The sequence below is a fragment of the Kwoniella botswanensis genome, chromosome 1, assembly GCF_036426115.1.
Source record: "Kwoniella botswanensis chromosome 1, complete sequence".
Lineage (NCBI taxonomy): Eukaryota > Fungi > Basidiomycota > Tremellomycetes > Tremellales > Cryptococcaceae > Kwoniella > Kwoniella botswanensis.
The window spans coordinates 8,314,559-8,337,003 of record NC_088599.1 but is presented as its reverse complement, the minus strand read 5'-3'; the positions used below and the strand labels follow the sequence as shown (position 1 = coordinate 8,337,003).

Below are 22,445 nucleotides of genomic sequence, written 5' to 3'. Positions count from 1 at the left end.
CTTCGTACTCTCCGTGTGGTTTCCAGCAGCTTCAAACTTAAACGAAAATTATCGAATACTATAACATTACACAGCAATAATATTGCTGTGAGGGTACAAGCACTAAAAGCAGAGTAGAGAGTAGTATGATATAAGCTAAATGCTAGGTATATAATATGATAACAACGAATGATACTTGTTATATGAATTTGTACAACAGTAAACCCATTACTCGTCATTCAGATCTAGTCGTAAGATTATAAAGTCGATTCTCGATCTACCAACTGTATACCATGTCTTTCTTCCAAAAACCTTTCTACCTCTCTTTCATCCCATTCCTTCTCTTCCAGCTCTTCATTTCCCCACTGGAAAGTAGGAGGTAACTCTGTAAATACTTTTCTAGCATTATTGACCAATTCCAAAAACCTCTCTCTGCCTATTGAGTCATCTTCCAACTTTGTCAATACCTTCGGTTCGTTCTCCAAGATCTTTTCAATCGATCCATGGGCTCTGATATATTTCAGTGCATTCACTGGACCTACGTTGGGTATACGAGGCGAAGCGTCTGTCCCTAGTAGTATCAGAAAGTCCAGGTATGATGCAGGGGAAAGACCAGTGAGAGTTCGGAGATTCGTGCCAGATATGAGAGAGAGGGATGAAGTGATTGGAGAGAGATTTTTAAGTAGTGGACCCTATTTCAGAACAAAGATAAAGGGGAGATGTCAGATCTTTGCCGTTTTGATACTGTATGTTACGGTTAGATTGTGATCTGACTCACCTCATAAGCCAAAACATCACTATCTTCGGTACCCACATAATCTACCAAACCGCTCTTTGCCAAAGCAGATGCCAATCCCTCAGCTTCATAAGGTATCTTCGCTTCTAGTACAGGTACACCCATAATCTTTAGTAACTCTTTACAATCCTCGTGATCGCCTGCTGAGGGAATATCTAACGCTCTTTCATATATACTTCTAGTCGATGGTAGTTGTTCGATTAACCGATCCAACCTGGTCATTGGATCGGATTTCATCTCTTCTTCAGGTTCAGGTGTAGAAGGAGGAGTAGGGTACACCTGTTCTTCCTGACGCTCAGGTGCTGATTCTTTGAAAGGAGGTAAAGGTGGACTAGACAACATTTGAGTGATGATCTCCCCTTCTTCGATTGTCAAAGCCCGTTGTCTAGGTGATTCACCAACATTACTAGCCGGTAACAATTCTTCCAATACCGAATCCAATTCTTCAACTTTCTCTTCCTTGACATCGTCTCCACCGGACGATGACTTAGAAGGTATCCATTCTCTCAAGTCTTCTTCCATCTCTACTATCTCCCCATTCAAACTCAAATCTAGATCTTCACTATCTAGTTTGGAACCTACCTGACCCCTTCTCTGCGATTCTCTGTATTCCTGGATCAGAGGTGCCAAACTATCGATCATTGATACCACTCGGTCGATCACTTGACTGTCTGCTTCCGATAGTGTGGAGGATAGTTGAGAGGCTTTACTTGGTGAGGAGATACCTTCCGGCAAGGGTGGTATAGGCGGAGGTGAGGGTGTGGAATGGTCTTTGGGTGGTGGTTGATCTTGAACAGAAGGAGGGACACCTCCGATAGGAAGAGGAATGCCTTGAGCAGAAGAAGGTATTTCTGCGATAGGAGGCGGGACCATTTCGATAGGAGGGATATCTTGAATAGGTGGAGAGGGAGCTGATGATTCATCTGAGACTGATGATGTAGGAGGTATCTCATATGGTCTAGGTTCATCCCAATCCATTGGTTGTTCATCCTCTTTCGGCCTTTGGAAGGCAAAGCGCGTGGTCACAAAAAGACCTCTGATTATATCTTTCTCTTCTTCCGTCATTGTCTGAAATTCCGTGAGTACCTCCTTGAACTGATCCAGTCGAGATGCACGATCGAGCTCATGGTTCCGGCGGGCCAAATGGTTTGCTCGGGCTGTCAGACGTTTGACGGCCTACCAGATCAGTTCAAGTCAGTCCATTGCAGCTTCGACACACCAGGTAATTTCGTTGGTTCGATGAGGTTTATACGTGTTGTATGGGGTGACATACCTCTGGAGCTTTCCATTCCCTCGGTCCTCTTTCATCCCATATGGCAATCGGCTTCACCCCATATGCCCTCATTTCTGATATCAAGCTGAGTCAAGCCGAGCCGACAGTATCAGCTTGACATTACGATGTGTGAGACTGACCACTCACTTGTACCAACCTATAATCTCCCCTTTCCCTTTGAACGGTCCATCTCTCGAAGCGAAATGATACCGGTTGGTCATGAGTGTCGCATCGCTAAGTACCAGATCACATCAGCTACTGCTTCTTTCTGATATAACATATGCTCTTGTGCGCTTACATTGCGACCTTCTTCCCCTTGAACTCGGGTGATGCCCATCGATTTGGGAAATGGGTGATGGCTTTTGGGCTAATGAGGTCTGATGTGAGCTGATGTCTCGCTGAAGCGCCTCGGATGGGTAGACAGCTCACTGAGTCTTCTTCACCCACTGGACCAGGTCCTTGACTCCCATCTTACGCTGATGACTGTTCTCGACTTCAGCTGAACAAGACAGCTCCACGAAGCTGATTCCATCGAGCTTCAATGATGCTTCAATCGATAGAATGCTGAGATTGGTACTCGTAGAGTACATGCTATTGTTTACGGAGACCCCGCATGTCATCTTCCTGGAAAAGCCCTGAAGCGCGAGACAACATAAAAACGCTTTGACTTGCGTAAGCTCCGCCTCATCAAAAGTGGCACTTCCCCCTTCTTCACCTCGTTTTCAGCACATCTCTTGAAAAAGACGTCAAAATGAACATTTAAAAGTAGAAGCGGATAACCCAATGTGAAGGGGACCAAAATAACGCAAAAAGAGGGCCTTGTCCCGGGATTGAACCGAGGACCACCTCAAGGAGAAAAGCCGAATATAAGTCGGAATACGATCCCAAATGAGGCATGCTACCACTGCACCAACAAAGCAAGCCATGAAATTCCTAAAAGTTCTATTCTATTATACTACTATATCACGTGCGCTGAGACAGCCTGCTTCTCATACTGAATTGTCACTATGATCCGCTTACCCATAGAAGAACTCATTGATCTCACAAGCAGATGTATTCGAAACTACGACCGCCTGTCAGATTCAGTCTCATAACCATCTTCCGCATATCCAACACCGAACCTCCTATTGACCCACCTGCTGTCAGGTGGTGTCCAACCCCTGCATCTACCGAACCTTTGAATGTCGCAGGATAGGCAATGCAGCCCAATAATCAGGAGACGCTTCAAAGCTGGATCAAGACTGATTAGTTTCTGCTGTGGTGCGTTCAAGGTGACTCACGCATGCAATTCAGAATAAGGATCGAAACCCCACTTCCTCTTACACCTCTCGCTTCTAGTAAAAGTCCTTCTGCACCAGAATTTCCGTTTACATTTGGAGTATAAGATCGTAAGAAATCTATCAAGCTGATTCGGTCATTTTGGATCAGAATATGTCTACCATCGGCATCATGATGCTCGACACCACGAAGGTGAAGTTGCTTGTAGGCTTCGTAAACATTCGGTCTATATAGGAGTAGTAGAAATGGTAGTTAGTCGACAAGATGTGTATTCTACAGTCTTGATTTTGACTGAGATGATAGACTCACTCCCACTCTTCAGGTAAAATAACGAACCTAGAGCCAAGTGAGACTCCGGCATTGTCCAAGAGTATAGCAAGATATCTATCTTTCTCATCAAGAGGTGTGAAACCCGTAATACCTGGGTACGAGACTTCCTTGTATATCCTCCAACGGATGTGTATGAAAATTTTCTACTTTCAACGGCTCGTCGATAATCTTTTTATAAGGCACACAATGACATGTTGATTGGGATAGGCAAAAACGAATGTGGGTCGTGCAGGGCTGCAAGTGATTTTGGGTCGAAATCATGAGCTGATTGAGCAGTGTTCTGAGGTATGATATCAGGAAACTTTGCATCTATGGGTAAGAAAGGGGCCACAACTAGAAAGTTTGGCTTGTTGTTCGCAGAGCATCGTCAGGTAGAGTAGGTATCCTTGCGGCATACATCCCACAGACTGAACAAGGTTCGATTTGTCATCTGTGTCTGCCACTGAAAGGGGAAAAGGGAAGAGGAGTGGTGGTTGTTTGTGGAGACCCCACTCCAGTAGATGTTTACTCGTGGTCCGATCATAAAAAAGACGAATTAAGTCGTCAACATGAAAAATGACAGATAACAGATAACACAAATCATCATCCACGACAACACAACATTTCGATACAGCGACGACGTCTTCCTGGATTGACGGATCATCCTGGCTCTGAGACCAAGAAGTATGCGTATATGACTTTAGCAATATAGTTTAACGACCAAATCGATTCGATGGAATCAACTTCTCTGATACCTAAGCCCAGGATGCCCGGTGCGCTGAGAGAAGCTAATGTTTCTCGATATCTGGTTGGAATTAGTTTGTTACTGGGTGTAGTCCTGGTAAGTCCATCATGAATCTCCACATTTTTTCCTATCCATACTGTCTGCAGGTAGAGATGATGACTGATATTTTCGAATGAAGCTATGGACTGCATCGAACTTCATAACGGCGGGTTTGGAGACTGGTGAAAATAGTTATAACAAACCCTTTCTGTGAGTGTAATAGTTCTCAAACATCACGTAGATGAACAGACGGAGAGAACGAAAAGGATCGCTGTAGAAGCGAAGGGGAGATACGGAGATGGGTGGTGGTCATAAATTGGTGATGAAAAAGAACCGATCCAGAAACAGTCTTTCTCATACCTTCCTCACTTCCATACGCCAATAGACGGCCTTTACAAGATCATTACTGACTATACGGCCCATGGTCTTAGAATAACATACTTCAACACCGCCTCGTTTACGGTCTACCTTCTCCCCACCCTCTGGCGAAAATACCGACCGTCTACCTCGAATGATCCCCACCATCGACGATCCCCTACTTCTCACGGGTATCTACCCCTCCCTCGTTCACGCTCACCATCACGTACGAGATCTATCAGCTCCTCTCCTAGGACCGCACGACTGTCTCTTGAAGCTGAGCCCGAGCCCACATTGCAGACCGGACTGCAGGACTACTATTTATCACCTATTTCCGAGACGACCGTGGAAGTGTTACCTAGATTGACAATTAGAGAGACCGCCGAGATAGCTGCTTGGTGGAGTGTCGTGTGGTTCGTAGCTAATTGGGCCGTTAATGCTAGTTTGGCGTGGACTAGTGTGGCCAGTGTGACTATTCTAAGTAGCACAAGTGGTAAGTCGGGCCATCTAACAAAGTGTGCCGATATTCTATGATATAGCTTACTGAAGTGAGGTTATAATCTTCATTCATATAGGATTCTTCACTTTGGCTTTAGGTAGGATATGCGGTGTTGAGACATTCACCAGGACAAAAGTCTTCGCTGTCATATCAAGGTAAGTAACATCGTTGTTTCCCTGGAGTTTGCATATGGTGAACATAACTCAAATTCGAAGCTGTATTTTCCAGCTTCATCGGCGTCTTACTAGTAACTCAATCCGATTCATCCCTCACCTCATCCTCTGAACCTGGTTCTCTCCCTTCACATCCCATATTCGGTGATTTCCTCGCATTGCTCTCAGCAGCGTTCTATGCGGTTTACGTGATTTTGTTGAAAGTTAGAGTGGTGGATGAAGAGAGAGCAGATATGCAATTGATGTTAGGGTGAGTAAAAGTCTAGGTCATTCTCACATATGTCCCCCAGATATTCAGCTGGACTGGACTGGGCTGGGATGATATGTATCTGACAAAAGGAAAAAGCTGATTTTCACTTGATTTGTTCGATGGAACAGATTCGCAGGATTATTCAACACCATCGCTTTAATTCCGATATTCCCAATTTTACATTATACAGGATGGGAGAAATTCGAATTACCACCTTCCAAAGAAGCTGTTATCATCTGTTTGATCAATTTCTGTATAACCCTTTCGAGCGATTATCTATATGTTTTAGGTGGGTACGACATTTCCTTCTTCCTTGGTTTGCAATCCCTCAAGAACGTTAGTTGATGATATTGATTGCTATGCAGCGATGCTGAAAACTACACCTATGCGTAAGTGCAGCGTGCCTTCCATGCTCTTCATAAATTATTTGCTAATCAAGGTATGGTATATAATACAACATTCACAGTCGTCACCATCGGTCTATCACTTACCATCCCACTGGCATTAATTGGATCAACGTCCATACCATCTTCTTCATCCGGTGCCATCACACTCATGTCCCTCGTCGGGGCTGGATTGGTATTTGTAGGATTTGGTATGTTAGGTTGGCAAGGGTATGAAGAGACCCGTGTGGTCGAACGAGTAGTGGTAGATAGGGATTTCGATCAGGAGGAAGATTAAATAGAATTTAGATAAAATGATCGTCCGGCATATGTATAATATACACAATACAATACAGTGCAGCGAGGGACTATCAATCTTTCCGGAAGCAGAGCAGGAACAGAACCAATAGAGACGAAATAGTAATACATATATACGCAGCACTTTGATTTCTGGCTCTTTTGGCTTTTGGTTATTCTTCTATTGTATATTTTACTGTTTATGTATGTAAGTGATTAATTGAGTAAAATCAAAAAAACTTCCTTTCTCTATATACACATATATAAACTTCTATTTTATGTTATCACCAAGGACACCCAACACTCAACACACGACAGAACGATAGTCGTAAACCCGTTACATAACCACAACAGCCACAACCTCGTCTAATGCACGACTACACAACAACACTGTTCCCATATACGCATCCTTATACCTTGCACTTTTAACGAAAGGCTTCTACGCAGCTAACACCCTAACCGTCCATATCAAACAACCCTTCCTCCTCCTCATGCCCATGTCCATCGTGAGCATTCTGATGGTTACCGACCTTCTTACCAGGTAGAGGAACCGTTCCTTCCAATTCCAACCCATCATCTTCCTCCACCCGTCCACTGGTGTTGCTAACAGCATTTTGCATATGTAATCTCGATAATGCACTAGCCAATCCACCAGGTAAAGATTGTCCAGGTAAATGTTCCTGTAAAACCTTCGTAGCGGATGGTGAAGAAGATTGATTTCTTAGTAGATAGGTATCACCAATTTGGTTTCTAATCGCCGAAGGGGAAGGGATCTGTTTATTGGGTGAAGTAGGTGAAGTAGGTGATCTCTGTTGAGTGAGTAAAGAAGTTTGTCGTTTGGGTTGTTGAGCTGTTGAAGGCCCAAATGCGAATCCTTCCTTCCCATCTTCACCATTACCGTTACCTTCTCCATTTTGTCCTTGTCCTTGATATTTCCTCGCATCTTCACCTTCAGCTGACCAAAGGGATTGTAAGAACCCTCCAGCATTCGGACCAAGGTTCGGTCCAGCAGATTGAGCCAACCTCCCATGATCATAACCATTGCCATTGCCCCACAAGGCATTTCCGTACCTGCCTGCACTTGCACTGGCGCTAGGTGAAGCAGAGGCGAAATCTTCTTGTCCTTGAGAATCTCTTCTTGACATCCTTCTAGCTCTTTCTCTGGGAGTGAGCAGTTCAGATAATGAAGAAGGTAAGAAATCCTCTCCGTGATCTTCATCATCGATAAATACAGCGTCCTGGTTCGATTTAGTAGGTTTAGGAATAGGTCTTCGTCGTTGAGGCGAAAGAGGTTCGTCAGGCGTATCGGATCGGGTCCAAATGGATTTGTGCAAATTGGAATTGTTATCTCCTGCGAATGAGGCTGAAAGTGGTACGGTTGGTGAACTTGCATGAGCCTGATTGAGCAATGAGGGGTGGGAGAAAGAGGACGAGAATCCCGGTGCGGTCGTGACGGGTGGTCTTAGTGGAGATCCAAGTGGGTTTGACGAGCTGGCTTTGAGAGAGAGTGGACCTGGAACTGAACCGCTTGCGCCGAACGAGGCGGAAAGGGGTGAAGGTCTACTTGGAGATGAAGCGAATCCCTGGATACCTCTTGGATGAGCAAATCCAGCCGAGTTGGGCGAGTTGGGTAAAGCTCCAGAGGGAGGACCAAAAGGTTCTCGAAGAGGTGAAGAGGGTAATCTACCAGTTTGAGGGGATTGCACAGAAGTTGAAAGAGCCGACTTGATAGGTACCGGTGAAGCCACTTGTTCTTCTCCAGGTGAAGTACTGTTCTTCCTTCCTCGCATGATACCCAATGGACGAGGAGATTCACCCAGACCGTTGGTGTTACCCGTACCTGCACCAGAAGATGGTGCAGGGGGAGGAGCAGAGGATGCACCGACTGAATCACCCCGTTCTCTAGCCTCAAGCTGGGCGGCTTTCTTGTTCTTTCGGTCCATCGACATGGGTTCTCCAGGTCGGACGTGTGCGAGGGCACCTGTCAGATGCAGATGGTCAGTTGTATGGTAGGCAGGGACAAAGAAGGCTGTAGACGATATATACTCACATTTGTGACCGAATTTACAATTTCCTTTCAAGAACCATTGGCAGATTTCTCTTTTGGCGGCTACATCGATGAGAGGGTATGAGCTTAGTCAGTCAGAGGATACCTGGATGAGAACAGAAAACTCACCGTCAGGAGCAGCATGGGAGAAGGGACAGCTTTCACCAGCAGTACAAGCGCCAGCCTTGAAGAATCTACATGGGACGTGACTGAGGGCTGTCAACAGAGATAGCAAAGTTAGCTACAGACCCCAACATATCGCAGCAGAAGTGAGCGTAAGTAGTAGAGCTTGAAGAATCTGTCATTATAGATATATGTGTTTGGACATACCTTTATCACCTTCCGCTTCATCTTTATCTTTATTATCCCTTTTCCCGTCCTTCTTATCTTTATTCGCTGAAAGACCCGAAACGGCATTCAATCCAGCAGATCTGATTTCTCTCTTCTCAAATCCACCTACCACTTTGGCTTTCCCACTGGTCGCGTTTGTAGTTGTAGCAGTAGAGGGTGTAGCGACGGTAGCTGTGGTAGGTGCAGGTGAACGATCACGCCAATTATCGTCGTTTAACAGTGATCTAGAGATGGACGAAGGTGGTTGAGGTCGACTCCGGAAACTTGGAGATGAAGGTGAATGGGCCTGGCCGGTCGAGATGGGCGTAGGACGTGATTTAGGGATGGCCTTTGCTGAAGCCCCGCCCTCACCCCTGGAGGGAGAGGCTGTAGTGGGTGGGGTAAGAGGTGAGGGGGATGGTAGAGGCACTGACATTGTGTCGATGAACAATGGTCAAGGTGAAAAGATAGAAGAGAGGGGATCGTATTCAAGTGGTTTTGTGTGGGTTGAGTTGGAGCTGATGAGCTGATCAGATAGATATGAGCACACAACAAAGGACCTAATCTATCGGGCTACTCAATCCATCTACCGTTGTCCTCTTTGACGATGGATGGGTCTAGTCCAGACGTTATTGACGCGTGGTCGACGTTGGATCAAAGGAGGTTGGACGGCGCGGGGTGATGTACCGCGAGTTATGGTTGATCAAGAGAAGCGTACGACAAGACAGATCACCGAGCTAACGTGTGATGTATAGTTGACGTGTAGCGTGTAGGATAACGTGTAATATCGAGAAGGAGTGTGGATGGGATTGGAAACAAGAAGGAAGGTGGCGAATGAGTCAGAGGACGGGTTGCTTTTATCCACTGGGAGGCTATGCTATGCTGGGATTGATGATATCCTTTGTTGATGGGTGTGTAAAGAGGATACATTGACTAGATTGGATGGATGGTGATGGAATATCTATCTACGGTCTGAGCAGTTAACTTACTTATTGTGGCTTATAAGGTACCACGAGGGTGAGCTCAACCGGTTTAACCGTAGTAGAGCAATAAATATCCTTTATCACGTCAATCTCACTCATCATCCATGACTCATCACCCCACTTTCAATTCCATCTCAGGTCCAATGCATACATCGTACATCCACGATACCCGAGACTGGCTGTACCGATACATCCTGTCGATAAAGCTAGAGGGTACATCCACACGACGATCAATATGTCCTTTCTTAGACAGACATCAGGTGATTAGATTGGTTCACTCGAATTTCCTTAAAAAGCCTAATTTCCTAATCTGTAGATTACAAGATGATCCCTTACGCATCAACCAATCGAGTCAATAACAATGTCTCACATGTGATGTTACTTGCTTGACTTGATTGATCACCATGAAAGTCAAGTGGATTACCTTACGATATATGATGCATAGATATTGACTCAGCTGGATGAAGAGCTACAAAAATGCTATAGAGATATATCATAAAGGACTCCCCTTCCACCGCCGCCATCACCATCTTCAACATTCATCCTCCCCCACGTCCCATCACTGATACTACTACTAACAGGTCTAGAGTTGAATCTAGTTGTTTCTGATTTACTCGATACTTTTTCTTCCTTCTGATGCTTTCCTAGGTTTCCCTTCCTCCTTTTTTTTCTTTCTTCTTTCAACGATCGCACACCAATACGTCCATGACCATCAAATGTTGATGGTCTAACTTGCACACTGTTTACCGCACCATCACGTCTGACCGAACCGCACCTGTCCCCTCACCACTATGTATCTGCCATGCCCATTTACGCCCTGGCAGCAGCGGGGGCACCTTGTTGACCATTACTCTGACCTTGTTGACCTGGTCCACCACCTCTTCCACCTCTACCTCCTCCACTGCCACCTCTACCTCTTCCTCCGCCAGGTTGACCACCCCTTGCTTGACCTGGTGGTCCGCCTCTTCCATTGGGGTTGGGTGCTCTAGGAGCATTGTTGGGTCTACCGCCTCGTCCATTCTGAGCATTAGGGGGAGTCACCCCATCCTGTTGAGCAGGTGATGGAGCTTGAGCTTGAGCAGGTGGTTGTTGCTGTTGCGGCTGTTGAGGAGGTTGAGCGTAAGTTTGTTGTTGAGCGGGTTTAGAAGGAGGCAGCGCTTTAGGAGCAGCAGCTCTTGGTGGCGGTGATGGTTCTTCGGGAGCGGAGGGAGCAACGTATAATACAGGATCGATAACAGCAGGGATAGGGGCAATTTCAGTTCCTAGTTCAGATTCGATTCTATATAGATTATGTCTGTCTTCGAGCTAAAGCCGAAGAAAAGTGAGAAGTCAGCTTTGAGCAGTCAAAAGGAGGGTAGACAACAAAACGTTACTAACAGTGAGAAGGGAGATGGCAAGACCAAGATGACCGAATCGACCAGATCGACCGCTACAGGAGACTTTATCAGTATTGTCTTAATCGTGCAGCTAGTAGGACGACTTACATTCTATGGAGATAGGACTCAGCAGTACGAGGGAAATCGAAGTTAATCACAACGTTAACAGCTTGAATATCGATACCACGAGTCAAGAGATCTGTTTTACCACAACCAATGAGCTGACATTTCCCAGAGGTTGTAAGAGAAAACTCAGCTCACCTGAACAGACTAAATTTCGTGTCATACCATTCCTGAAATCGTGGAATACTCTATTTCTATGAGCTTGAAGCATTTTGGCGTGAGAGTAGAAACATGAATAACCGAGTTCTGTGATTTTCTTGGCCAGCAATTCGACTCGGTTGGTGGAGTTACAGAAGATGATAGATTGGTTGATTTGGAGCTATGACGTGGATTCACTCGTCAGTTCCCGATATCTTGTTGTGATTAACCAATGCGGGTTACCTAAAACTCACTTTGGAGAAGAGCGTGTTGAGACAATGTACTTTTTGTCTTTCTTCCACATATGCATAATACTGTGTGACACCTTTCAAAGTGAGTTCATCCATTAAATTGACTTCGAACGGTTGTACCATATGACGATCCTATACGGTTTCATTCCAAATCATCAGTCGATACTCTGTGGCTCTAGACACCAATGTGACTTACAGAGAATTCCTTGACATTCCAAGGGAAAGTAGCAGAGAACAGCATAACTTGTCTTTCTTGTGGACACAAGTTCAACAACTGTTCTATGACCGGTGTAAATTCTTCACTTAACAATTTATCCGCTTCATCCATGACGAATATACCACATTTCCTCAAATCCGCTATACCTTTCCCACCCAGATCCAAGATTCTTCCAGGTGTACCCACCAGTATATGGACTGGTTCTTGTAATCGGAGGATATCGTCTCTTAAGGTTGTGCCACCGGTTGTGACCATGACTTGTAGATTTGGTATATGAGCTCCGAGGGTTTTACATACTTGTGATGTCTGTAAAGCCAATTCTCGAGTAGGGACGAGTAAGACTGCTTGAATATGGGAGAATGAAGTGTTGATTCGGTTAAGAGTGGGGATGATGAATGATGCGGTCTAAGATAGTCGAAATAGCTGATATCAGCTGTTGTCCAAACAAAAAACAATGCAATGAAGACTGACCTTTCCAGTACCGTTCTTTGCACGAGCTACGGATCAACGGATGAGTGATGAGGTGCGGTCCAACTGGAGATTGTAGATGAAGCTCACCTAAGACGTCCCGTCCAGTCAAAGCCATAGGAATAGCCTGTTCCTGAATAGGTGAAGGTCTCTCAAATCCAGCTGTGTAGATCCCCATCAATAATTCTCTTCGTAAGTCGAAGTCATCAAACGATGATCCTTGTGTTGCTGTCACATCCTGTATGATCACACAAGCAGGGACGATGAGCTGAAGCGCACAAGTGGAAACGAACAGAAAGCTTACCTCGGTTTGAGGACGTAAATCTTTGGGAGGGGCTACTAGACCCTGCTTCCAATCGTTATTCGTTCTGTACGGCATGACTCGATTATCAGCCGATACTCTTCCCTATTATATGGAGTTGAGAAGATAATCCCAGCACTTACGTTGACGAGGAAGCCATATTGTTCATATCAGTGTACGGGGAAGAGGGAAGGTGGGAGTAACAAAGATTGGATGACGGGGCTTGTTCTTGCGGGATTTGATGCGAGCGTAAAAGGTCTTGAGTATGAGTGCGAGTTGTTGTTCAGAGAGGTTGTATAATTGTGCTTATAGCAACTGAATTATCAGTCACTCTACGATGTGAGGACGCTATGTAATTCTGTGGAGTTGGTGGACAGTCAAATTCGGTTAATTGTTGATGTCGTTGTGGTGACTGAGAAGTGTATCGCTGCAACTTAGTTGGTGTTGGTTGAGCGGGTACTGAAGTGAATTTGAAAGTAGATTTCCTTGAGTTTGATTATGTGGGATACAGTAAGACGGTAGGTAGAGGAGGAAGAACAAGAAGAAGAGCGGTGAATATGTAACATGCATCGTCTGTGGAGGAGGTATGACCATCTTGCTGCTAGACCAAAGGACAGAACCACGTGGTCTGGTTATTCCCGCTGTCAAGCTCAGATGCGTCAACGGAGTTTACTGGTGTGGCTCATAAAGGAGAGGACGGAATCAAATATGCTGTTATTGACTTTTGAAGTGAGACGCGTGAAAGCGAAAACAGCCACGAGAGAGTTGGACGGGATGAACAACAACAATACAGTAGAGCAGTAAGTAACACACACACACATTCAGCATCCGTGCCATCTGCGCTCTACCATCATCAATCACAACCACGACCACGACCGACGACGACCAACGGATTCGACAGCTGATCAAGACGAGCTATGAATAGGTATCAAGCAACTCTTTGATAATCTCATCAACCAGTAGCCCCAATCATCAACGTCCACCTCATTTATTCAACTTCTATCCCATCATCAACTTCCCCTTCACCAGCTACTCAATCTACGTCCAACAACCATTTCTCCTCCGAGCATTCCGATCACCCTCCTTTAGCTATTCCTACATCGGTCAACGCATCGACGCATTGTCCTTCTATCTTAATTCCACACATGGTCCAGATCTAATCACATACTCAACTAGCCAACATGGACCCTTCATCGCTGTTGAGAAGGGTGAATAGGGATGAGAGGGATCAAGGTGCTTTGGCAGCGGCGCAAGCCGAGTTCAACGAGAAGAAGTGGGTCTTCATTCTATCATGATGTTGCTTATTTTGGTATAGGTATATTTGACCTGCAAAAGAAGAGAAATATAGCTAACCTATTGTTAACAACATCTACTCTTTCATTCATGACTGTGACATCTCGTTAATTTACGATGGATCGACTCGTCTCCCTTACTCGTCGTACTACCCCTCGCCCACCAATCTATCCTTACGATGCTCCCCCTTCCTCCTCACATAGGAGAATGTGGGTACCAGACCCAATAGAAGGATTCTCACCATGCTGGATCCGCTCTCAATCAGGCGATGATAAGTCACCCGACGCTACCGCCGAAGTTCAGATTTCAACGAGCAACGAGCTACGTACGGTACCGCTCTATCAGCTCAGTCCGATGAACCCTCCTCAATTCGATGGTGTAGAGGATATAGCGGATCTGACGCATTTGAACGAAGCTAGTGTGATTAATAATTTGAGGATGAGGTATCAGAGTAATAATATCTATGTGAGTTGACTTATCACTGGTGTCTTCTTGATTGCCGAAAGTTAGAAGCTGACGGTGAGAGGATGTTCATTCAACGTTATCTAGACTTATTCTGGGTGAGTACCCAGATTAACCGGACGTTGAGACAGCTTGGCATGACAGCTGATATAACGATTTACTTAGACTCTTCTTGATATCCCTCAATCCCTATCAACCGCTCCCTATCTACACCCCCAAACATATCGCTCAGTATCGGACGAGACGGAGAGAAGAGAACGCGCCTCATATATATGCAGTAGCCGAAAGAGCTTGGCAGCAGATCGGCGAAGAGAGGGAAAGTCAGAGTATCCTGATTACGTGAGTTACCTATATGCTAGGGACTCTATTTTAGCTAACTCATGATGTGTTGTACAGTGGTGAATCAGGTGCAGGTAAAACAGAAAATACCAAAAAAGTCATCCAGTACCTCGCAGCTATAGCAGCTTCTCAAATCCCCTCTGATCCGACTTCATCCTCATCCTCTTCCTTGACACGCAGCAAGTCAATTTCCAAAGCACCTTCGACTGGCTTACCTCGATCATCGTCATTCAAAGGTAAAGATGCATCTGAGATTGATCTATCTTCATTGGCAATAAGCGAACCTTCCTTGGGTTTATTGGAACAACAGATCCTCCAGGCGAATCCAATATTGGAAGCGTTTGGTAATGCCCAGACCATGAGGAATAACAACTCAAGTAGATTTGGTAAATTCATTAGGATATTCTTTTCACCCTCTGGTGCTATCGCGGGAGCGAATATAGATTGGTACCTTCTGGAGAAGAGTAGAGTTACAGCTAGAGCGGAGGGAGAACGGAGTTTCCATGTTTTCTATCAATTGCTGAAAGGTGCAAAAGAAGCGAAATTGGCTGGTGAGCTACCTTGTCATTCGATCATTATGTCTCATAAGCTAATTCTCAACGGATAGATCGATTGCTGCTTGACGGAGGCCCTGAGAAATTTGAGTTCCTGAAGAAGACCAGATTACAAATTGACGGGGTGAATGACCATACGGAATGGCGATTGTTAAAGGTAAACCATCCAGCTATCTGTTCTGTATTAATATGCTGATCCACAATGGGTTCATAGGAAGCATTAGCTGTCGTTGGCTTTACCGAAACCGAGCAATTCGAATTATTCCGTATACCAGCTGTCATCCTACATATCGGGAACCTACTGTTGACTGGCTCAGCAACCGATCAAGCGTTCTTACCACCTGCAATGCAACCGGTTGCAGATCGAATATGTCACCTTTTAGGTATATCCGTTAAAGAGTTTACGAAATCCGTCCTACAGCCTAAAGTGAGAGCTGGTAGAGAATGGGTCACAAATGCACGAACGAAGAAGCAGGCCGAAGATGAGTTAGCGGCATTGTGTAAATTCATGTACGAGAAGACCTTTGGCTGGATGGTAGAGAGAATTAACACGGCTCTGGATAGGCCAAGTGCCAAATCGTAAGCCATAACTCGTCTTCCAAATTTGATTGTTTTTGCTAATAACAGGAAACAGGTTATCAATCGGTGTGTTGGATATTGCTGGTTTCGAAATTTTCGGTAAGCTAAGCTCAGGTTAGAAACTCCATTATCAGCACCAAGCTGACATTATCACATAGTCGAGAACAGTTATGAACAGCTTTTGATCAACTTTACCAATGAGAAGCTGCAACAGGTGAGCTGTCTTTGGGCATCTTTGTATGCGAACTATGCTGACAAAGCTATAGTTCTTCAACTTCCACATGTTCACCTTGGAGCAAGAAGAGTACGCTCGAGAAGGTATCGAATGGGACTATGTCAACTTTGGATTAGACCTTCAGCCGACGATCGAACTGATCGAATCCACCCAACCCATTGGTATGCTATCCCTTCTTGACGAAGAATGTATCATGCCCCGAGCCACCGATCTCACGTTTACCGAAAAGGTACAGCAGCTATGGGAAACTCCCAAAGGAGCCACTCCCAAACACCCTGGATCGTCGAAATTCAAAGCTACCAGATTCGGAGCAGGTTTCGTCATCAAGCATTACGCTGGTGATGTGGAATACCGAACTCAAGGATGGCTGGAGAAGAACAAAGATCCCATAAACGAAGCTGTTGCGAGATTATTGGCGACCTCGGAAATCCCTTCGATCGCTACGCTGTTCTCTGAGTATGCGGAAGATGCTGCCACTGTAGGAGTAGTCAAGAAAGTCAAACGAGGTGCTTTCCGAACTGTTGGTCAAAGACACAAGGAACAGCTCGGTCAGCTCATGCAACAGCTTTCCAGCACTCAGCCGCACTTCGTCAGATGTATCGTACCAAACTCGGATAAACAGCCTGGAAAAGTCAACGTAAACCTCGTTTTAGATCAACTCAGATGTAATGGTGTACTGGAAGGTATCCGTATTGCAAGATTGGGTTATCCCAACCGACATTCATTCGCAGAGTTCAGACAACGATACGAAGTGCTTACTCCTGGCGTCATACCTAAAGGATATATGGATGGTCGAAAAGCCGCTGAACGTATAGCCGAAGCTTTAGACTTGGATAAGCAATTCTATAAGATTGGTGCAACCAAGATTTTCTTTAAAGCTGGTATTTTAGCTGAACTGGAAGAAAGAAGGGATAATCTCCTTACGGACCTATTCAGGCGATTCCAATCAGCTGCTAGGATGCATGTAGCCCGACGAAGGATCCTCAAATTGATCAATCGAGCTCAAGCTGTTCGTACGATACAACGAAATGCCAGAGTGTACCTACAACTGAAAGATTGGCCGTGGTGGGGATTATACGTCAAAGTACGACCATTGCTAGCGGCCACTCGGACGGATGACGAGCTGGTTCGTAAACAGGCTGAATTAGCTATGGCTAAAGAGAGAGCGGAGCGCGATGAAATGGAAAAGAAGAAATTGGAAGAACTAAAATCTTCACTGGTAGCTGAAAAGACCAAAGTTGAAGGTGATCTTTCATCCGAGAGGGAGTTGGGTAGAGAGAAAGATAGGATGTTGGAAAGGTCCAAAGCTAGAGAAGCAGAGTTGGAAGAGAAGATTAAAGAGTTGGAAGGTGATATAGACCTTCTAGATTCGGAAAGGGAAAAGGCATCTACCCAAGCGGATTTGACTAAAGAGAAATTATCCAAAGTCCAAGCTGATTTCGAAGCGTTAGTGGAACAAGCTGCTATGTTAGAGAAACAAGGTTCGATATGGCAAAAGCGTGAAGCGGAATTATTGAAGGACTCCAAAGAACGATCAAATGTCTATTCGAAATTGGAAAAAGACAAAGTGGAATTGCAGAATAAGGTTGAAGATCTGAAGAGGGAAGTTACACAAAAAGAAGAAGCGCTGAAAAGAGCGAAAGATCGAGCGGAAGCGAATTTGATGGAGATGGAAAAGCGATTACGGCTGGAGAAGGGCAAAGCGTAAGTCTGCTTTCACACATGAAGATTTACTTATTGAGTATTACTGAGCTTATTGGAACTCGGATCGAATGTATAGTGAATCCGGTAATAGTCAAGCAACAGCTCTGAGCGAAGATCTGCGAAGAGCCAAAAGTCAAATGGACGAACTTCAATCCACCATTCAACGACATACCACTTCCGTCGAGGCTAAACAACGTGAATTGTCAGAACTGAAAACCAAACAGAGGGAATCTGACAAAGCGCGAGAAACTTCGGAGCAAGCATTGGCAGCTCTTAATGTGAAGGTGGAAAGCATGAAATCTCAAATTGCCGCTAAAGATAAAGAGAAACAAGCTGAAGTATCCGCTCGGCAGAAACTCGAAAAAGAATTAGATGATTTGCGAAAAGTCATGGCTGCTAGATCGTCGGAAGATTCCAAGAGACAAGAAGCTGATAAATCGAGAGAACAAGAGATGTCAAGGTTACGAGATCAGGTTTCCCAACTCCAGAAATCGCTGGATGATCAACGTGAAGCTGCTCAACAGCTTGCCAATAAGCTTAGAGTCGATGTAGAAGGGTTGAAGAATAGTCATACCAATGCTCAAAGGGATCTGAAGCTTGCTCAGAATGCTTTGAAAGAGAAAGAAGAGAAATTAGCTGCTATGCAAGTCAAGATCAACGAGGTGGAAGAGCATAGGAGAAAGGATGAGAAGGAATTGGAGATGGTGAGAGAACAGTTGAGTGGAACAGAGAGTAGACTTCAGAGTATCGCTCAGGCCAGGGATGTGAGTTTTATATCTCATTCATTGATATGTTTTGCTGATCATGTATGTCGATGTTTTAGGACATCGAAAAACACCTTCACGCCCTACAAGACGAATATAACGGGTTGGAAGATGCTGTGCTCGAGATTGAAGGTGAAAAAGCAAACTGGGCCAAATCGTTGGACAACATCACCCGACAATTACACGAGGAATCTTCCAAACGACATCATTTCGAACAAGAAATTCACAACAACCAAGTCGAATTGGCTGAACATCGAAATACCGCTTTACAAGCTGAACGAGCTCTAGCAAAGGCAGCAGCAGATATCAAAGCTCGTGATAAAGAGATTGATTTCTTACGTGGTCGAGAGAACAAGACTGTGGTCGAACATTATCACGTACTTGAAAAAGCTAAGAAATTCACTGATCAACAATTGGCTGAACAGATCAAGGAGAATGATCGACTGAATACCCTATTGAAGAGTCTTGAAACCCATCGGAATAGGTTGAATGCCGATCTGGAAGATCTAGCTAGACAATATGATAAGCTCAAAGCATCGAAATCTAAAGAAGCTAGATCGGCCAGAGCATCTCTATCACCCGAAGATAAAGATTTGACTCAATTGCTGGAAGAAGAAAAGAAAGCTAGAAGAGTTTTGGAATCTCGGATCAATTCTTTAGAAAAAGATTTACAGGATCAGAGGAAACAAGCTTCCACTGCTTCTCTATCTGCTTCGTCTGCCAGAGGGTTGGAGGCAAAATATCGTCAGTCACAAGATGATTTATCGAGATTGGAGATCGAACATCAAAATACCCTGGAACAGAATCAGAGATTACAGAATCAGATAAACGAATTACAGAAAGCTGTATCTGCCGCTTCTTCTAGACCACTCCCTACACCTACACCATCTACACCGTCGAACTCGAATTTGCGAAGAGAAGACTTGTTAAGGGGATTACAGCAGTCCCATGATGCGCTACGAGGTGATATGTCCGATCAGTTAAGGAGACTGAACGAAGCTTCCGCTACGCCTTTGACTCCCTCGAAGAGAACATCAGTCATCAATTCCAATGGAACTCCTACACATGGTCATAGTCAGTCGCATTCGACAGCCGGGCAAGATTTGATATCTGGTAAAAAGATCAAAGCTTTAGAGATGGAGGTGGACGCGCTGAAACGGCAATTGGAGGATGAACAGGATGAGAAGGATTTCTTGATTGAACAGATGGATAAGATGCAGAGTGAGAGTGGGATCACTCCTGGGAAGGATGGTAAACTTTTCCCTTGTGAGTATACGATTGACCAATCTACTAGTTAATACAACGCTCTGCTGATCATACCGTTCGTACGGGATATAGACGAACAAGCTGTATATTCCCATTTCAGATTGAAAGCAAAGAGTCTGAGGTCACAACTTGATCAGTGAGTTCACTAAGCAGTGTCCTGTATCAATCGCGCCAAGCTGATTCAAGATTGGTCTCGGCTTGTATTAGCTGGCTAGCAATGGAAGATCTCAACAACTCAACACCAGGATCAAACCTCACGCCGAGTGTATCAGCGAGTGCTCCACGTACGGAGGATGTGGTTCAGCTCAAGCATCTCTTACAGCAGTTTGATCCTGAAACTTCCCTCTAAGACATTCATAGATCGAATATACCATGTCATCTACAATCCTACACGTACATATACCTCTTGTTGCTTTTTTTTTCAGCCACACGGACAATTTTTGTAAAGTAATTTAACTTCGCTTTCCTGACTTCTTCTTTCTTTTGGTTCAACTGTTGACTCTTGACGCTGACGAATATATGATTGATTATTTAAGAAGTAGAAAAAAAAGAGTATGTGTTATAGATTGTATGACCATTGATGTTTTATCCATTGTGACGCACGTTTGGTCTCAATGTATACCACCTGAAGAGGATGATGATTCATAACTCAAGTAAGAGCATATGGAGCGTCTTGAAAAAGATGGTCAACATAGGTAATGAGAAAGAAGGAACATAGTGCAAACAAAGATAGATACAGCAATCATTGTATGTGGGTTGAAAGATACCGCCGAAAGAGCTCGGGGAGTAAACAATGATGCCTGGAATAGTCTACACAGTATCCGATGTAGACGCTCGATATATCTTGATATTCATACACATACATTCAGCGATACACACAACATCATATACTCTGATACATTATTAATAGAGAAGTGGGAAACCGCCACAAACTCAGCATCACATCTACTGTACAGTACCAGAAGTGGCGCTAGACATCGTCGGCAGAGGTTATGTCTATAATCTCATCGTTCTTCCTAGCTGCCTCGAGCGATTGGCTGTGCTGAGACGAGAGTCTTCGGACTTGTTCCTGCATCACATGTTATACGGTCAGCCAAATACCCCGCAACGACGACATCCATTAGCTGATTGCAATGCCTTACCTCCAGATATTTGACTCGTTTGGCTTGAAGGGAAGGATTCGGCTCTCCTTCTTGATCATCTACCACTTCTATCGCTTCACCCACCGATGACGACTTTCTCTTAATGCTGACTCGAGACACGTAATGGGATTGTGCGGGCTCATCTATCATTGTGGCACTCAGCAGATCTTCCTTACTTCTCGAAGAATATGGATAGAACCCACCAATCACTTTCAGAAAAACCAAAGCAGGTCGAGGACGGTACTGTGGAACCCGATGGTGAGCTAATAGGCTCTGTCATTCACTCGGCAAAAAAATCTCGTCTCGGAGATCCGGCTCACTTTGAAGAGGAAACGATAGAGTTTACTGCCCTTTGCTGCGGGTGTGAAGATATAATGCATTGTTCTTGGTAGCTCGTATTGCTCTCCGTTGACAGCACTATAGAGTTTATGGGCTCCAATTAGCTCGATCCTGGCGTTGAATGCCTGTGAAATGGCATGTCACCGACTTACGATATGGCATAAGGCAATCTGAAAGCGAACGAATGTAATAGCTATATAAGCTGATGTCTTGCAGCAATTGAAGACCAGCATGTATCAGAAGAGGAACTCACTTTTTTGTTTTTTCGTGAATAGTGCCCTTCTTGTCCAGCTTCGAGGTGTGTCGAGCTTCATAGCCAGTAGGTTTATAAGAACCCACTTCGAGAACGATCTCGATGGTCCCAAGGGTTCTGAGAGTTTCGGGGCTGATGGTCACTTTGGTTCGATCATCGGTCGTTGGCTAAAATGAGTGGGAAGGGTCGTGTATTCAGATTAGACGAATTCAGGGTTTCTTTACTTTCCCCTGTGAACGGATAATGATCACTTATGATGCACTGACCAGAGGAGTGAAATACAAGGATGATTTGATAGTTTCCCTCTTGCCTTGTTCTTGTTTTTGAACAATATGATCCCACTGACATGACTTGTGATCTTTCAACCACGCTTTCGCCAAAAGAAGATTCCCATCGATATAGGGAGATAACCTGATGTCCCTATGATCCTTGAGATTGGGAAGTCTAGATATCTGAATTCGAAATGGCTGAAAGTACATCGGTGCAGTGTCAACTTCTGCTCGTTTCCTTTCCAGCAGGGACCATTGAAAGGAAACAAGGATTTACCTGGTCAACAGTCTCGAGGAAGCATTCAGTATACGCTGATTCTTTCCCTTTTGCCGGATGGTGGGTGACTTGATATTCCTCTGGCAAACCGGATAGTGATATAGTCAGGATCAGCTACCTTTCCTTAACCAAGAGAGAAAGGACTGAGGTACTCACTCAGTCTGATCTTATCCTTCCTTTCCTCTACCCATGCCTACCAAGACTTGAGCAGTCAGCAGCATGTAACTCAACTTTCTCAAAGATGACGACTGCCCACCTCAAAGCCAATGGCGTTTCCTACGGACAACATCTTTCCTTTTGGATCCGTATTGATCAATACAGTAATTCTCCGGTAATGTGAAAAATTGGAAGTCGAGG

General features: G+C 44.8%; 6 protein-coding genes across 6 annotated transcripts; 2 read left to right on the top strand and 4 right to left on the bottom strand.

Annotated features, from left to right (window-relative positions):
• Positions 1 to 236: 236 nt before the first annotated feature.
• Positions 237 to 2,518, bottom strand: L199_003130 (uncharacterized protein; the record flags this gene model as incomplete). The annotated part of the gene is made up of 6 exons (XM_064888866.1): positions 237 to 671; positions 758 to 1,951; positions 2,049 to 2,133; positions 2,196 to 2,282; positions 2,347 to 2,415; positions 2,478 to 2,518. 6 exons carry the CDS (start codon positions 2,516 to 2,518, stop codon positions 237 to 239), a joined length of 1,911 nt encoding a protein of 636 aa, XP_064744938.1.
• Positions 2,519 to 4,401: 1,883 nt separating this feature from the next.
• Positions 4,402 to 6,379, top strand: L199_003129 (uncharacterized protein; the record flags this gene model as incomplete). Its single annotated transcript, XM_064888865.1, has 8 exons — positions 4,402 to 4,476; positions 4,559 to 4,629; positions 4,851 to 5,269; positions 5,352 to 5,430; positions 5,504 to 5,698; positions 5,827 to 5,987; positions 6,064 to 6,087; positions 6,165 to 6,379. The coding sequence occupies 8 exons, from the start codon at positions 4,402 to 4,404 to the stop codon at positions 6,377 to 6,379; spliced, it is 1,239 nt and encodes a 412-aa protein (XP_064744937.1).
• A 454-nt stretch (positions 6,380 to 6,833) lies between these two features.
• Positions 6,834 to 9,191, bottom strand: L199_003128 (uncharacterized protein; the record flags this gene model as incomplete). The annotated part of the gene is made up of 4 exons (XM_064888864.1): positions 6,834 to 8,359; positions 8,429 to 8,488; positions 8,555 to 8,641; positions 8,756 to 9,191. The coding sequence occupies 4 exons, from the start codon at positions 9,189 to 9,191 to the stop codon at positions 6,834 to 6,836; spliced, it is 2,109 nt and encodes a 702-aa protein (XP_064744936.1).
• A 1,357-nt stretch (positions 9,192 to 10,548) lies between these two features.
• Positions 10,549 to 12,772, bottom strand: L199_003127 (uncharacterized protein; the record flags this gene model as incomplete). The annotated part of the gene is made up of 10 exons (XM_064888863.1): positions 10,549 to 11,043; positions 11,116 to 11,167; positions 11,223 to 11,313; positions 11,376 to 11,556; positions 11,630 to 11,758; positions 11,823 to 12,248; positions 12,315 to 12,340; positions 12,402 to 12,549; positions 12,616 to 12,679; positions 12,756 to 12,772. The coding sequence occupies 10 exons, from the start codon at positions 12,770 to 12,772 to the stop codon at positions 10,549 to 10,551; spliced, it is 1,629 nt and encodes a 542-aa protein (XP_064744935.1).
• A 1,250-nt stretch (positions 12,773 to 14,022) lies between these two features.
• L199_003126 (uncharacterized protein) lies at positions 14,023 to 20,157 on the top strand (the record flags this gene model as incomplete). Its single annotated transcript, XM_064888862.1, has 13 exons — positions 14,023 to 14,370; positions 14,455 to 14,465; positions 14,533 to 14,706; positions 14,764 to 15,257; positions 15,314 to 15,417; positions 15,475 to 15,839; positions 15,895 to 15,938; positions 15,998 to 16,053; positions 16,106 to 17,778; positions 17,855 to 18,542; positions 18,602 to 19,808; positions 19,881 to 19,944; positions 20,016 to 20,157. 13 exons carry the CDS (start codon positions 14,023 to 14,025, stop codon positions 20,155 to 20,157), a joined length of 5,370 nt encoding a protein of 1,789 aa, XP_064744934.1.
• A 621-nt stretch (positions 20,158 to 20,778) lies between these two features.
• L199_003125 (uncharacterized protein) lies at positions 20,779 to 22,377 on the bottom strand (the record flags this gene model as incomplete). Its single annotated transcript, XM_064888861.1, has 10 exons — positions 20,779 to 20,877; positions 20,951 to 21,093; positions 21,154 to 21,193; positions 21,271 to 21,367; positions 21,442 to 21,459; positions 21,543 to 21,709; positions 21,809 to 22,009; positions 22,089 to 22,168; positions 22,245 to 22,281; positions 22,345 to 22,377. The coding sequence occupies 10 exons, from the start codon at positions 22,375 to 22,377 to the stop codon at positions 20,779 to 20,781; spliced, it is 915 nt and encodes a 304-aa protein (XP_064744933.1).
• Between the last annotated feature and the right edge of the window lie 68 nt (positions 22,378 to 22,445).